At 41.9% G+C, this 17,552-nt stretch overlaps 1 protein-coding gene across 1 annotated transcript in view; it reads left to right on the forward strand.

Moving 5' to 3' along the window:
• ints6 (integrator complex subunit 6) overlaps window positions 1-17,552 on the forward strand; it is a 32,854-nt gene that overhangs the window by 12,422 nt on the left and 2,880 nt on the right. Inside the window, exons 6-17 of the mRNA XM_061841562.1 lie at window positions 1,149-1,274; window positions 1,339-1,490; window positions 1,571-1,723; window positions 2,433-2,565; window positions 3,804-3,898; window positions 3,985-4,095; window positions 4,159-4,374; window positions 11,956-12,082; window positions 14,090-14,232; window positions 14,315-14,498; window positions 16,850-17,203; window positions 17,274-17,367. Of these exons, the coding sequence (XP_061697546.1) occupies window positions 1,149-1,274; window positions 1,339-1,490; window positions 1,571-1,723; window positions 2,433-2,565; window positions 3,804-3,898; window positions 3,985-4,095; window positions 4,159-4,374; window positions 11,956-12,082; window positions 14,090-14,232; window positions 14,315-14,498; window positions 16,850-17,203; window positions 17,274-17,367 (1,888 nt within the window). The remainder of the gene's footprint in view (window positions 1-1,148; window positions 1,275-1,338; window positions 1,491-1,570; window positions 1,724-2,432; window positions 2,566-3,803; window positions 3,899-3,984; window positions 4,096-4,158; window positions 4,375-11,955; window positions 12,083-14,089; window positions 14,233-14,314; window positions 14,499-16,849; window positions 17,204-17,273; window positions 17,368-17,552) is intronic.

Here is a 17,552-nt window from a genome sequence, read left to right on the forward strand (position 1 = left end):
CCACCCTAAGTGGGCCCCACGGTGTATATTATTTTTCTTTTTTATAGGAAGACTTGTAAAGTGTAAAAAAAAAAAAAAGTTTCTATATTTTTTTATCAAGTAATTTCCCCCCAAAATGCATACACACTTTAAATAATATTTAATTCTTTTACATGTTAAAAATTATTCAAATTATAATAAACATCAAGTTTATAATTATTTAAAGTGTGTATAAATTTTTTGGGGACACCGTATATAAGAAATGACCGAAACATTCTGGAAAACAAAGAAAAAAAACACTGTAAATGGGGAAAAAAAAAACACGAAACAAAAAATACTGCAAATGACAAAAACATGCACTGTCAATGAAAAAAATAATATCCTGCAAATGAAAGAAACGTAGAGAAAAAAATATATATCATGAATGGGGAAAAAAAAACTAAAAGATCAAAGAAATACATTTCTACTACACGGATTTCACTTAACACTGGTATTTTTAGAATGTATCCTCTGGGTTAAATGAGGGAACACTATACACCAGATCAGAATGGAGCATGATGCATGAGAACAGTTGACCAAAGATCTTCAATTGAAAGTATTTTGATCGGATTGAAAAGAAAAAGTCTCTTTAAATTGGCCTCTGTGGAGTTTGTCTGCTGAACACACGGCCGCGGAGTGTTGGACGAAGTCAACACCGTCAAGAATGCACCCATCTACCAGCATTCCATGAGCTCACTCCCAGCTAATGACACTGCTGTCCAAGTATTGGCTCATCACAGCAGTGACCATTTTTTTGAGTCTGGGAAAACAATCTTGTCCATCTTATTTATTGAACCTAACGATAAATTGATGTTCTAATTATCGTGGCAGACCTAGTACCGGTCAACACCTGGATGAAAGCGCATTTGACTGAATACGTTCCAGTTCGATCATTACTACTCCAATATGTGCCAATTTACCTTTTTTTCTGGGATAAGATAGATGTGATGCCACATTAGTAAGATCAGTGTGACGTTTAACTTCTGAGACTCGGTGGCCTCCCCTTTTTTGTGCTTAAAGGAGCTGATGTAGTTCTAGACCCTCATGTAAGAATTTACCAGACATTAGGCTGTGACCAACAGTGATGTGTGTTGTTCCTCAACCCCAATTGTCACTGTTTATTTGTGCAGGGCGTTCATACAGTGTGTTTTCTCAGCGAATGTTGAATCAGTGTCTAGAGTCTCTGGTCCAAAAGATCCAGAGTGGTGTCGTCATCAACTTCGAGAAGACCGGGCCGGACCCTCCCCCGCTCGATGGTGAGTCACCGGCAGTACAACAAATATATTATATAACTTCTGTTTTTCTTTTCTTTGGGTACAGATGCGCCACCAGAGGCATTAAAGGCCGGCCCGCAGCCTTGGCACTGCTGCCACAAACTCATCTACGTCCGGCCCAATCCCAAAACAGGTGTTCCTATTGGACACTGGCCTGTACCTGAGGCCTTCTGGCCAGACCAGAACTCCCCCACGCTGGTATGGAACATTCAGTGTTTTAAAAGTCAGAAAACAATCTTTTTTGATAGTTAATGATTGATTTTAAATTTGTTGTCTAGCCCCCCCGCTCGGCCCATCCGCATGTTCGTTTCTCCTGCTTGGACGCTGAGCCAATGGTGATCGATAAGGTTCCTTTTGACAAGTACGAACTTGAGCCCTCACCGCTCACTCAGTACATCTTGGAGAGGAAGTCTCCACACACCTGCTGGCAGGTACTATTCCTGACAAGAGCCCTGTAATAGGTTTCAACGACTGATCAAATAACTCCTATAATTCAATCACAAAAATAAAAGTCAAAGCAAAATCTTCAAATCTTACTAAGGACCAGTTTTCCTCATGGACTGTTAATGTAGTCTCACGAACCACTTTTGTTTAGAAATGGTGTTCAAGGTAACACCGATGTTAGCTAATTTTAAATTGCTACCATTGCAAGTTAAAATGTATTGTAATCTCTCCAAGTGGTGCTGCTACACGTATTGCTTTGTGAAACAAACTGTAAGAACACAAAGGTGTAGCAAGCCCACTGATACTACCGATGACCACAACTCATGCCGAGTCACTCAACACGGATCGCATAGGTTAGTCAGTTAACAGCCAGCCAACTTTACACTCATTTGTTGACACTCCATCTCACTCTGCCGGCACAAAGTCACACATTTTTTTTGCAACATCACACACCAAATGGGGGGACTGTGACTGTCATTTTTTTAGTACCATGTCACCACTCTACCAATCACAATAATCATTTTCAAGATTGGCTGGGAACCAGTTCATGGGGTACCCTGCCTCCTGCTCGAAGATAGCTAGGATAGGCTCCAGCACTCCCGCGACCCTTGTGAGGTTAAGCGGCTCAGATGGATGGATGGGTGAATTTCATGTATTAATGTGTGTTTTTTGTTGTGATTTTTTAATGGTCCTTAGGTGTTTGTATGCAACAGTGCCAAGTACAGTGACCTCGGCCAGCCCTTTGGCTACTTGAAGGCCAGCACAGCGCTCAACTGCGTCAACCTTTTTGTCATGCCCTACAACTATCCTGTACTTCTACCACTTCTGGGTGAGTCCTGCATTTGTTTTGAGTGGTGATACCTCTTCTTCTGGAAACCTCGGTTGCTCAGAGAATGTCTTTTCCCTGGTAGTCCTAGCCCTGATTTTATCATTGATTGTGCATATAGTGTCACTGAAGGTAATCTTTTGTCTTCACATCTGGGGAATGCTTCTATGATGAACAAAAAGAAAGAGCATGGGTCCACCACTATAAGGAATAAATAAAGAAGACACAAAGCTTCGAAAAAGACACTGCAACATGAATGGGGAATGAAGATATGAACCATGCAACGAAGCAAGGAAAGAAAAAGGAGTAAGCTGTTGAAAACGGGAAATGTGAACCGTAGATTATGAAACTGGGAATAAAGTTACATCTTGGAAGACAACGTAAACAGAACGAGAACCCCAACCGTAGAAGACGATCATGATGCAGAAAACTAAGATGGAAAACCTAGAAGAAAACCGAAATGAAACACTGAAATCTAGATTCAAACCCAAGCAGAAGACAATGAAGGAAACAAAGACTTAGCAATCTCTAGATAGAAGCAAAGGATGGAGAAAGTCAGAGGAAATGAAAGAAACAAGCAGAGAAAAGGCACAAACTGTGTAAGATGATGAAGCAGATGGAGAAAGAAGGCACAACCACAAGTAGAAAACTGATGAAACAAACACAATGAGAAAAGGTGCCTTTCAAAGAAAACAAAGTAAATGGAGAACAAACGAAGATAAACAAAAAGGCGAAACCGAAAGAAGGCTCAAATCCTGGGAGTGGACAACAAAGGAAAAAAAGAAAGATGTGAATCGTAGGAGACAACAGGTCAAAGAAATAAAAAAGGATAATGCAAACTCAACTAGACTAAACGTAATAGAGATGTGAAACATTGACGACAATAAAATAAAAGTGAGAAAGGAGACTCGAACCCTGATAGAGGATACCAGAGGACCCGGAAAAAGACGTGTATCAGAGAAGATAGAAAAAAGAGTAATGACGCAAACGTTAGATAACGAAATGGCTAACAAATGAAGTTGGACTACAAGTCTATAAAAGTATAAAAAAAAGACAGCAGAAAGAAGACAAACCTCAGAAGAAGATTCAACTCGCATTGCACAAATGACATCAGACAGTGCTACAGTGACTGCAATTTCCGAGTCATTTTCATTTGTCAATTTTGTCGCCTCTTGCATGCTTGAAAGTTAAATGCACTGCCTTTCAGCACTAAATGGACAAACATGTGTTGTTTACAACAGATGATCTGATCAAAGTGCACAAGTTCAAGCCAACGCTCAAGTGGCGGCAGTCCTTTGAGAACTACCTGAAGACCATGCCTCCGTACTATATTGGGGTACCAAAAAAATAAAGTTGAGCTTTGTGAAGGTTTTTATCTTCATTTTTCATCTGTTTACCTACTTTTTCTTCCTGTCTCAACAGTCCCTGAGGAAGGCATTGAGGATCATGGGAGCTCCTAACCTTCTGGCGGACAACATGGAATATGGCCTGAGCTACAGCGTAGTCTCCTACCTCAAGAAACTCAGCCAGCAGGTTAGACTAGAATACACCACATTTCTGGGTCTTTTCTGCTCATGTGACACTGTTTACTTCTAGACCAAAATGGAGTACGACCGCCTGATCGCCTCCATCGGGAAGAAGGCACCACCTGAGTCCGGTGTCAAGGTACGGTGGAGGGGAGGAGGGATCTCGCTGGCCCAGCGCAGAGACTTCATCCAACAGCTTCAGAGTTTCTCGGGTGATGCCCCTGCACCTCTCCTAGAGCTCAACCCAAAAGAGTTCCAAGGCTTCCACCTAGCGCTCCTCAACAAGGTTAGTTCTGGTTTTGGTCCTGTGTACCCAATCCCGTCTGACGAACACAGTCAGTGGTCACTCTACTAAATACACAAGACATTCCACAAAAGTTGATTGGATGCAACTGGACTCTTGTTGTTAGGTAGACATTTCACTTTTAATCCAAATGGCTTCTTTGGTTTAAAATCTTAGGTTTGGAGTCCTCCTCTTTATCTCTTTTGTGGGCTCCTTAGTGGCCACTTTTCCATGGATTGAGACAATCTTTGTGAGAGAGCGAGAGAGAGAGAGAGAGATTGCAGCTTCGAGTGATCATTTTTCCACAAGGACTAATGTTATTACAGGCTCATGTCTCAATCTCCGTAGAAATTAAGTGTTGGAATGGCGGTGAGCTGGGAGGAAATGGTTTGTAAAAGACAGATTGTCAAGCATTTTGGGTCATTTAACACTTAGAAGATAAAAGTACAATCCATCTACTTCAAAGGATTACTCACGTACCGCAATAGTAAATCTACAATTGCCAACAGAATGTATTGGTTACATAATTTAATATAGCCTAGCAGAGCTAGGAAAATGTATTGCAATGCCCCCACCTCTGGTCAAGACTCGACACTGCTGCCGGTTCACATAGAACATTAAACAAAATAAACACAAGGTGTCAAAAAAAAAAAAAAAAGCTTGCAGTTCCGAATTCCCAACCGACCTTAAAAATTCCCGCCAACCCTAAAATTTTTATACCACATATTAAATATGTCAGTGGCATGGTTCTCCATGGCCCTGTGTGGATTCACGGTGCACGCATGGCTGTGGAAGCACAGAGTTAAGTCGAGAGTTTTGACAGCAGCCATGGCATGCGGTGGCGTGGCTGTGTGCCACTTCCTCGTGTGCGCTGCTGCTGCTGCTTGGCCCTTCGTTGCTCCTTGATTACTTTGTGTATTTAAGTCTTGTTTTTCATGCTACTTGTTACCATATTGTTGTGTATGTGCATGTTTTCATGGGCTTCCGCTAGCATAAGGGCCTCATCCAATGACGTAGAATAAAAACCAGACTACGCACACTGCATCCATTCCGGACACTGCCGTGGTCAATAGGCTCTGACTTCCGGTCAGGGCAAAAAGCATGGCCAACATACACACCTTGTTATGGAAAACAATATGATAATTCTAAATGCTTGGGATATTTTGAATCCCAAGAGACATGATTATAATCTAAACATTTGCAGCATGCCCAGGAAGGTTTAGACAATACATTGAGACATACGGATGTAATAGGAGGTAAAGACCTTAATAATATTCCCCATGCCGAACATGTCAACTCCCACGCCCACCTCTTGTTTTAGTGTAGTGGGCATTTCAATTGATATATTCCACAAATTACCTTAATTCCCGGCCTACTGAGTGGACCTGGTTAAAAGCCTCACCCAGTACATTTGTAAAGGAAATACCAATTGGTAGAAACATACGCTGCAGCTGTTAAAAAGCTGCAAGTGCCCACATTGAAACACGAGATATTTATAAATACACTACAGTAGTACACTAGTGCAGTCGCGCTAGCGCCACGCTAACAGGGCCGGTTAAAAAAACATACAGGTAAAAATCACTGAGACACGGCAGTAACATGCTAGCGCAACGCTAACAGGGCCGGACCGGTAAAAGTCACTTCCTCGGCACATACAGTGACGAAAATAAGTATTTGAACAAGCAAGATCATGGAGGGGTCTGAAATTTTCATCGTAGGTACATGTCCACTGTAGGAGAAATAATCTAAAGAAAAATCCAGAAATCACAATGTATGATTTTTTTTTTTAAACGATTTATTTATGTGATACAGCTGAAAATAGGTATTTGAACACCTATTAGCGAGAATTCTGACCCTCAAAGACCTGTTAGTCCACCTTTAAATGTCCACCTCCCCTCCATGTATTATCCTGAATCAGATGCACCTGTGAGAGGGCGTTAGCTGCATAAAGACAGCTGTCCACCCCATACAATCAGTAAGACGACGGAGGAGTCATGGGATAAGGTTTTGTGGTCAGATGAGACCAAAATGGAACTTTTTGGTAATAATTCCACTAACCGTGTTTGGAGGAAGACGAATGATGAGTTCCACCCCAAGAACACCATCCCTCCTGTGAAGCATGGGGGTGGTAGCATCATGCTTTGGGGGTGTTTTTCTGCACATGGGAGAAGATGACTGCACTGTAGTAAGGAGAGGATGACCGCGCCCATGTATTGTGAGATTTAAGGGAACAACCTCTTTTCCTCAGTCAGAGCATTGACAGGGTTCGCACGCGGCCCTAAAAGTCCCTAAAAACCCCTAAATTTTCGAAGGTGCATTTAGGGGCTCCTAAAAGTCCTTAAAATCCGCAAAAACTGGTCAAGCCCCTAAAAAGGCCTTAAATTAAAAAAAATATCAAAGGGAGGACCTCTACCGCCAAAATTCTCCCTAAAAAATAAATTAATCTTTTATGTAAAAAAAAAAAATAGAGATCCGCCTGTCGTCCAAATCAGCCGGAAGTCACCGTGTTGACAACTAGTCGCCATCTTGTCGATATTCCATTGTTTGTTTCCGTGAGTAGGTATTTCACTTCGTCTTCGTTACGACGTACCGTAGTTCTTTCATCGATCCAACTTGTATCACGGGGAAGTGCATTTTTCAAGAAGCTTGGGTTGAAAGTAAGGAGTTTGGGAGCTGGGTTCGTCGAGATCCAAAAGATCGACACATGTTTTACTGCCATCTGTGCAAGCAGAGTTACCAGCTTGAAAAGATGGGCGTCAAAGCGCTGGAGTCGCACCGGAAAAACAGGAGACACGCTGATTTGGTGAAGACTCTTTCATCTTCCGTTGGTATGAATCTGTTTCTAAAATATCAAGGTAGTGAAGCATCAACTTCAGGCAGTGGTACTAGCAGTGCATGCACACTAGGGATTGCAAAAAAACGCTTACTTTCATAACCGGTTTTAACTGAAGAGTTGTAGCAAAAAAAAAAACGATTAACCGGTTTTAAAACCGGTACCATAGTGGTGTTTACATAATTCACCCGCTGGACCTCGAGTTGGGGTGCAGGGTTCCGCACGGACTGTTTTTGTTGTTGCTCTTCCGGAGTGACGAGTTCACAGAGTTCCCCCCGTTATGCGAGTAGTGTTTTGATGTCTGCCAAAAAAAACAAGTTTTGTTCCTGTGTCCGACACTCCGCCTCCGACTCCTTTTCACTGGCTGCTACACCATCGATCGTTAATTTACTCCACAGTAATGGGGTAGTTTGTATACAATATTGACAAACAAGCTTGTTGAATGTGGCTTTCAACAACGCACCCGTGTAAGTTAAATTTTTATTTTTTTTGTAAAAATGTTTTAACATTCTTCTTTCGGACGGAAAGTATACCGAGCGTTTCCTCGATCCCTTGTTTGATGTTTCTTTGATTTAACTGAATGTTCTTTTGAGTCCAACTTTACTCTAACAGCGAAACTTGAAAAAAGTGGAAATGATGTTGAAAAAATAGCGCAATGTGGAGTACCGGAACCGGAAGAAATTATTAGAAATTTTAACCGATTTCGAAAGTCCAATTACGGTTTCGGTTTTTAAAAAAAACAAAAACCGGTTATTTGTAACCGGTTGCGATCCCTAATGCGTACCTACAGTTGTCCAGCCATCAACTTCAACCAGCCAGAAGTCAGGCTTTATGAACGTAGTTCAATACACGAAGACTGACTCGTTAAAGGCAGAGATTGTGTGGACTTTAAAAGTGATCTGCAGCCATTACAGTTACAAATCTTGTGAAAATAATTCGAAAGTGTTTGCAGTCATGTTCCCAGACAGTGACATTGCTAAAAACTACCACTGTGGGGAAAGGAAGACTTCGTACCTGGCTACATTTGGCATCGCTGCCCACTTTTCATCTCTACTGCCTCAAAGCCAAAAAAGCCAGAATAGAGACTGACATATCAACGCTTATTGAGAAGGCTGACAGGCTGTGTGAGGAGGCAGAAGAAAAGAGGAATCTGAGGTTTATCACCGAGGCCAATGCACTCAGAGGCAGAGCAAAGGACAAGAGAGCCACTTTGGCACCTCTGCAGCAACAAATAGAGGAGGCACTGGGTAGGCTCAAGGAGCTAGAGTAGGGGTGCTGAAACAGACATCAGTACAAGAAATTTGTGTATATAATTGCAATTGTAGTTAGAATCTGTTTTTCTGTATACTGGTATGTGAAGACGTTGACATTGGTCATATCAATGAGAACGACCACAAGGGGCGACAGGTGATCACAATCACAGGTACTGAGATACTGGAACATTTGATGAACCAAGAACGGTTGATGGCACCATTGGGTGAGTCTTTTTTCCTTACTCTTGATTTCCCACGATGGCCCTAAATTTTTCCTGTCGGCCCTAAATTTTTTCCGTGTCAGCCCCTAAGAATGCCCCTAAAAAGCACTTAAATCTTTTGGGTCAGACTGAGTATGAACCCTGATTGAAGATGGGTCGTGGCTGGGTCTTTCATCATGACAATGACCTGAAGCACACACCCAGGAAAACCAAGGAGTGGCTCCGTAAGAAGCATATCAAGGTGTTCTGGCATGGCCTAGCCAGTCTCCAGACCTAAACCCAATAGAAAATCTTTGGAGGGAGCTGAAACTCTGTGTTTCTCAGTGACAGCCCAGAAACCTGTCTGATCTAGAGAAGATCTGTTTGGAGGAGTGGACCAAAATCTTTCCTGCAGTGTGTGCAAACCTGGTGAACAACTACAGGAAACGTTTGACCTCTGTAATTGCAAACAAAGGCTACTGTACCAAATATTAGCATTGGTTTTCTCAGGTGTTCAAATACTTATTTGCAAACTGTATCACAAAAATAAATCATTAAAAAAATCATACATTGCGATTTCTGGATTTTTCTTTTTCTCTCAGAGTGGACATGCACCGACGATGAAAATTTCAGACCCATCCATGATTTCTAAGTGGGAGAAATTGCAATAAAGCACGGTGTTAAAATAATTATTTTGTTCACTTTATATGTCACTGGTTTCACTCTTACCTTTTCCACTCGAGTGCCCCCTTGCAGCCGTTAGAAAAATGCACAAATTAGCCGCATCTCCGCATAAACCACAGGGTTGAAAGCGTGTGTGTGTGTGTGGGGGGGGGGGGGGGGGGAGATCACAATTTATAGGCCGTAAATTACGGTACAAGAAGTTTTTTTGCACACTTTTTGTACAATCTCAGAAATGTTATCAATAAATTCCACACACATATACACACTGTTGACTGCTCCTGCTCCGGTCGCCTGACCATGGTTGGGAGACGTCTTCTCCTGGTCCGAGGTCATCCTCCTCCGGGTTAACTCGCTTCGCACCTCCAAAGCTCACTGGCGGGAGTAGTAATAACATGTAGCATCGATTCGCTGTTATGGTCGCTTTATTGTCTCTTAGCACACAACACGCATGCGCTGTGCCTCTCACCTGCACATCAATACACATGGCCATCTGCACCGAGCCCGCCGTCACAACACCAGCAACAATACATATTCAGTTGATACCCTTTAATAGAGGTTATTCTCGAAGAACTTAAATGTACCCCTTAATGTACACTTCCACTCATTTATACACATATTGAGATATGTTTGTAACATCATTTATATTCAACAGTGTACAACCTCCGATACCTAATAATTGTGATAAACTGTGATTCTGAAATATGTATCAGTGACTGTGATAAACAAGAATTGTGATCAGGCTGTGATTTAAGCCTGTGATACTGAAATATATTATCAGTGATAGAAGCCTCTTATACACCTAGGTCTAATACTCAAACACTTTAATCTGCTCTGTAATGATATATTTTCCACATTCATAATTACAATTAATTATGAAGGTTAAAATGAAAGACATTTACCGGTGAAAAGATACTTCTTTGCGACCGCCTGCACGGTTTGAAAGCCAAGAATTAACCATATTGACACCAAAAAAAGCTAAACCCAACGTATTCCAATTAAATTCAATCTTATATTTCACAATGTACAATTGTACAGATGTCCAAGTTTGTCAAATTTCACGTGAAATAGTACCCAAAGCAATGATTTGCCCCGACCGGAAGTTGAAGGCAAATTACAACGTGAAAGGGGTCTGTGCGCGGTCCAGTTTTTATTCTACGTAATTGTTGTCGTCCCATGTCATAATGTTACTGAGCCATATCAAGTGAAGTTATTTTTTCATGTTTCGCCATGTCTGATTTTTGACATTGTTTCATGTTTTTTGGAACAAGCCTTTTGCCTTGTGATTTTTGTACCTTTTGGACTGCCTTCCCGTGTGCGACCTCTCCCTGGCAATAAGCCCTCCTAAAATCCATGCTTACATCTGGGCTTCATGCATCTGGGTCCTACCCTCTGCCTCATTCGTGACAAAACAAGTTTATTCATCACCTCTCCTAATGTTCTGGTGTTTCTCAATGCGAGACGCCATTATGAATTGTGGTCTCCTTGTGCATGAGAGACCGTGAATAAACGAGATCTCACAAGAAAATGGCAGCCCCATGTGCTGGAGACCGTGTAAAAATATTTTGTTAAAAAAAACTACCTAGTTCTGAAATGTAGGAAATCGGAACCACAACTTTTTTTTTTTTTTTGTAACATAATAAATATATTTATACATGAGCTGTTCCGGCTACAACTGACTCAACAGGCAACAGGCAGGGCCATGGGTCGGCAACCTTTCACACGCACCATATGGATAAAAGAGCCGTTTGAGACTCGAGAGCCGTGCGTTGCCGACTCCTACTCTGGGTAATGGTTAACCAGGGAATAGCCAGCCACTAACCCCGAGTACCACATTACCTGCCTGTTAAAGACAAAGATGTTATGTGTTAGATAAACTGCACTATGCACAAATATTTGATGCAAAAAATGTTTCTGCACACATTTTCTCAAATTGAACAGTGTTAAATTGTTTGAATATTTATGACTATTACATGTTATCAACTACTAATAAAATGTTACATCATTTATTTTAGTTGGTTAAGGGCTTGTGTTCTGACAATTTGAGGGACCAGGACAAGCCTCCTCCGAGATATATACTTCATTTCTGCTAGATCAGCACATGCAATGATTATTATTAAGGATTGTGATAGACAATTCTTTGAAAAACAAAAGTACAAACCTAGCAAAATAGAAATACAGATAATTCATAATGTGTTGAGCGTATGGATAACAGGAAATTGGTGGTGCGCCTTCGACATTGGAAGAAGGGTTTTCCTGATTTATTTTAGGTCAACTTTGGGGGTGAGCATTCTACTTCAGGATGCATTATACATGGGAAATTATGGTAAACTATCTCAAAATGATTTTCAAATTTGTTGTTTCGTTTGATATATTAATTGCCAATTAATAATTCCTTCTCTAAATAATGCTTTCCCCATACATTCACATTTTGTTTTTTAATAGGGTGACATCGTTTTTTTATTGAATTAATTGATGGCATAATCAATTTAAGAGGTAAAATGCTGCTTTTGTATAACAAGTATAGAGTTACATACCCAAGACTCACTGACCACTTTGTCATAAAGCAATTGTTGGTTTTTTTTTTTTTTGGTTCCCCCCCCACCCCTTTCCTTAGAGTCTCAAGCCTCAGAGCTTCCGGAATCCATATGATATCCCCCGGAGTCACCTGCTGGACCAGCTCAGCCGCATGAGGAGAAACCTTCTCAATAGCACGGTCTGCACCCTCCGAGGCTACGACGCAGGTAGCACACTGTTTTATGCCCCCAATGTACTGAACATAAGTGTTTTATAATGTAAATATTTAAATAGGATATCAGGATGGTACAATCAAGGTGTATAGATGTGAAATAAGATCAGAGATGCCTAGTGTTCCAGTTGGGTCCTTTTTTATTCCAGGCACTTTCCATGTTTTCTACTTTTACACCAATGTCAAAAATAGTCCGTAATCCAGAAAAGACGAGACGACATGTACAGTAGGTTTACAAGCAAGTGAATGGCGATCACGTGTTTTGCCTCTAAGTACTGCGGTGGGTTATTGCTTCACTACCAAACAAACGTGCTAATGTTTATTGTTTTCGTGTTTTTCCTCCATGGAAAAAAAAAGCCTACCTCCCAGCCCAAAGCAAATACCTGTACCATGAGGTATAGTTAACAAAAGACCACTAAAGTTGTGATTAGTGTGGCACAGAGCGTAAGTGTATGCCCTGCAACCATAAGGTTGCCGGGTTGTATCCCCTGTTAAGCGTATATCGTTGCTGTCGCTGAGCAAGACACTGATCCCATTTTGCCTATAAATTAATGTGGTTGGATGGTTGTTGGCGGTCAGAGGGACCGTATGCACAGAATGGCAGGCACGCTTCGTCAGGCTTCCAACAGCTACTTGATTTTTACACAGTATTATTCATATATTCATATACTGTCATTATCAGACTGCCAATAAAGAAAAAAAAACATATCTGAGATAGAAAACACATAATGCCCAGATCAGACTATAAGACAAATTTGCTGTTTCACGATGGCACTGTCGGACTACTGAAATAAAATCTTGTAAGCCGATTACCACCGCATCCTATTTTATACGGTCAGGCGTTATTAAAAAAAAAAAGGGGGGGGGGGGACTTGTGGTTCCGATTTCCTGACTGACCCTAATAATCATCACACCACACTAAACAGAATAGCATAACTACCAAATAATAAAACAAAAAAAGAATGACATGTGCTCCGAGTGCTGCAAACCATGCTGGGAGGAGGTAGGTGCATTTTTCTGTGTAAATTATTTCATTAGTCATCCTTTTGTTTTATTTTGTAGTTATGCTATTGTGTTTGCTATGTGATAATGTTAGCTTACATATGTTAGCTTACATACACTCTATAAACACTTGCTGGCATGCATGCTAACAGTATAACCAGTGTGTTTAAGTGTACTTTGTTGGACAAGTCACACAGCATTTGCAAATGTTAGAACTCGGTCTGCACATAAGGTGCACCACATCGTAAGGCACCATGTCTAATATCCGCCTGATCTATTTTTAAGAGATTTCAAGACCTTTAAGATAGTGAAAATACAGTAAATTGAAAAAAAAAAAGCTGCGAATATGCGGCGCTGCGAACGGTGAACTGCGAATGGGCAAGAGCACACTATATTGAGTCGCCATGCAGTGTTATTCCTGGGGGTTATGTTCCTTACATCTCTGCGAATAATTAAAATCTGTGAATAATGGATGCAGCATTAATATACCTATGTATGATATGCACCATATTTTTTTCAGCCATAAGATGCACTTACAGTTTCTCCAAAATGGACACCATCCCTTATGTGCACAATTGTTGTGACTTATCCAATGAACATTTGAAGACTCTGGCTACACTGTTAGGATATACGCAAACACATGTTTTACTGTGTATTTAAGCTCTTTTATGATGACCCTCACAAGCCAGAGAGGAATAATTGTTTTTCACATTTGTAAGCAGTAAATTGCCCCACACACTGCCTGTGTAGACAAGTCATTAGAGGCGATGTTGTTCACACTCATGGTGTCACATCAAAACTAAAATTATCACACCACAGCAAACAGAATACAATAACTAGCAAATCATGAAACAAATAAATGAATAACTCAAGAAGTAATTGACACAAAACATGCACTATAATCGCGATTTACATCCTCCAAGTATGCTCTGTGGCGCTCCAAGCATGCTTTCCAGCACTAAGGACATACTCATATGACACATCATACACATCTACACAGATCAGCTACACAGCGTTCCCATCGCCCAGATGGGGAACTATCAGGACTTCCTAAAGGCCGCTCCCCAGCCCCTCCGAGATGCAGACCCCGAGCAACCTAAGCGTCTTCACACTTTTGGCAACCCCTTCAAGCTGGATAAAAAGGTTCTCCCGTCAACCTGGCCCCTGAAATCTGGACCAGCTGCAATAAATGTTTAATCTGTCTTCCTCGCATCTCCTCTTTCAGGGGATGATGATTGACGAGGCTGATGAGTTTGTGACGGGGCCTCAGAACAAAGGAAAAAGGCCTGCAGATAACAATATGACGGGTGGCGGACCCAAGAGGAGGCGCTGCATGTCGCCCCTGCTGCGCTTGGGTCGCGCCTACACGCCGCCCATTACCCCTTCAGCCAGTCCCCGAGCTACTTCAGGTGAGACCTTGATGTGTCTGCATCACGATACCATATAGCAGGGTACAATGTTCCCCGACCAGTTCATTATTTGTGCCCCCATATTATGTCTCTTTTGGTATCCCTTATGCAAGTGTCTGTCTTTGAAGTTCCAGCTACGTCATGGAAAACTGCAGTCTATATTGATAGGTTTTTTTTTGAGACTTTACAGTACAGTGAAGAGTGTATCACGGGGCATGTGTTCCAAACCCATTTGTCTGGCAGAAATATCAATCTCCTCACTCGTGCACTAAAGTAGCCTAGCACATTTTTCTCCTTTTCTACTGAGGTAAATTAAGAACTGCCAAGCGTAAAGTCTTTGATGTAGATACAAGTGTGGTGGTTTTCACATCTATGTCTTGTAACGACAATCTTCTGTGAAGCAGTTTCTCATTTTTATTGTATTGCGGGAACATGGTATAGATTCTTTAATATCCTCTACTGCCTAAATACTTTGAATTAATGAAACAAAACTAGTAATCTATGCATTTTCTGCAAATGTGTAATCTCATTTATTAATTGTTAAAAAAAAACCTCTGACAGCAATGAGTAAAAAGTAATTTCAAGAACATAAAGTGCAAAAACAAAATCACTTTGATCACAGTCACCATGATGGTACCAGCGGGCATCAGGTCCAAGGACCACATGAGGAGCCCGCATGCCTGTTATAAAAATATCAAATCACTATTAATGAAGCATTCAGAGTTCCTAGGAAAGTTGTGGAAGTGGTCATTTAAAAATGTAAACACCTGCAGAGCTCCATCTATTTACTGTCGCTTATCCAAGGTCGGGTCGTGGGGGCAGCACCTAAAGCAGGAAAGCTGAGATTTTTCTCTCCCCAACAACTTTATCAAGCTCTTCCAAGGAAATTCCGTGGGGTTCCCAGGCCAGCCGGAAGACATAGTCTCTCCTGCGTGTTCTTCATTTTCCAAATGGCCTCCTCCACGTGGACATGCCTTGGACACCTCAACAGGGACCTGTTTGCAGGGGGAGCATCCTAACCAGATAGTGGAGCCTCCTCATTTGGGTACTTTCTACAGGTGTATGTGCAGAAGCAGCGGCTCTACTGACCGAGTTTCTCAATAAGAAGGACCCCAACGCACACCGCTGGATGAGGATACTCATTTTGACTATTTGCCTCCACAATCTTGTTCTTTTGGCCATGACCCATAGCTTGTGACCATGCGCAAGGGAAGCAACGTAAATCGACCAGTACATTCCAGAGCTTTATCGTTTGGCTCAACTCCTTCTTTACCACACAAGACCGAAACAGAGTCAGCAACTCCCCAGACGCTGCACCAATCCACCTTTTGATCTCCCACTCAATTCTTTCCTTACTCGTGAACAAGACCCCAAGATACTTGAAGTCCTCCACTTGGGATAGGATCTCTTCCTCGACCCAGAGAAGCAACTCCACCTTTTTCCAACTGAGGACCACCATCTCAGATTTGGTGTTGCTGATTTTCATCCCAGCCACTTCACCCTCAGCTTCTAACTGCTCCCGTGAGAGCTGAATATCTCTGCTTGATTCAATAATTGAAACCACATCATCTGCAAAAAGCAGAGACGCAATACTGATGTTGCCAAACTGGACCCAATCAGTGCCTTGACTATGCCTAGAAATTCTGTTCATGAAAGTAATTAACAGAATCACTGACCAAGGGCTGCCTTAGTGGAGTCCAACAGTAACTAGAAATGTATCTGACTTACTAACGGCAATTCAAACCAAACTTTTACACCAGTTGTTCAGTGACTAAACAGCCTGTATCAGTAGGTCAGATACTGCATACTCCCAGAGCACCCTCCATAGGACTCCCCAAAGGACGCAATCAAATAACTTCTCCAAGTCCACAAAACACAGGTAGGTTGCTTGGGCAAACCGTCATCTACCTTCGAGGACCCTGCCCAGGGTATACAGTAGATATGGCCCATGGTTGCTCAGCCAGGACGAAAATCACACTGATAAACCTGAATCTGAAATTCAACTTCCGAATGGGCCCTCCTCTTCCTTACCAGGGAGGCTGAGGAGTGTGAGCCCCTGTAGTGGGAACACACCCTCTGGTCCGCATTCTTAGAAAGGGGGACCACTACTCCAGTCTGCAGTCAGCAATTATCGTAGTTATCAATTTTTTGTCTATCTAATAATATAAGGCCATCCTATATTTATGGGGGTTCATAGTATAACAGCCCTCTGAGACAAACCATAACTACTATGTGGCCCACTACAAAAATGTTTGACATCCCTGCTGTTCAGTAGTAAAGTGAAATGAATGAAAATCTTAATTTTGCTGTCATGACAACCATACTACGTCCTCATTTTCAAATCTTTCCAGATGTGGACGAGCGTGACGGAGAACCAGAACTGATCATCAACCACCTCAATCAGAACCACTTAAGCAGCACGGACCCAAGCTCAGACTTGAATGCATTGGGTCATGCTAACCCCCAAGATAACCACTCTGGGCCACTGCACGCCCAGCACCGAGAGAATGAGGAGGAGAATGGTCAGCCGGGTGAGGATGGCGAAGAAGGGGAAGAGGGTGGTGCCGAAGTGATCCTGGTTGGGGAACACCCGCCCCGGTACCTTTCTCCCGCAGCTCTGAAGAAACACATCCACAACGAGACCACCAAAGTCAACAACGAACTAAGGAGCCTCATCACCAAGGAGATCAGGAAGCCTGGCAGACGTATGAAAGTGGGAGATTATTTTAATATTTTTTTTAAAATCTCCTAATAAAGACCATTTTTTCCCCCCAGACTACGAGAAGATCTTCTACTTCCTAAAGCAAATCCAAGGCAACCTGGACACTCAGCTCATCTTCCTGCAAAACATCATCAAAGAGGCAGCCAGGTACCTTTACTTTTATCTATTGGAAATTCTCTTAAAACCTTCCTCTGACAGATACTTTTGAAAATAAATCTCTTTGGTGCTGTGGAAGATCCCTGTAGACCATGGCTTGTCCTATTAATTGTGATTACAAAAATGTCGGTAAAGGACTGCAAGAACAGCTGTGCTTTATTTGAGTTTCATGAGCG

This window comes from Syngnathoides biaculeatus, chromosome 14 (assembly GCF_019802595.1).
Source record: "Syngnathoides biaculeatus isolate LvHL_M chromosome 14, ASM1980259v1, whole genome shotgun sequence".
Lineage (NCBI taxonomy): Eukaryota > Metazoa > Chordata > Actinopteri > Syngnathiformes > Syngnathidae > Syngnathoides > Syngnathoides biaculeatus.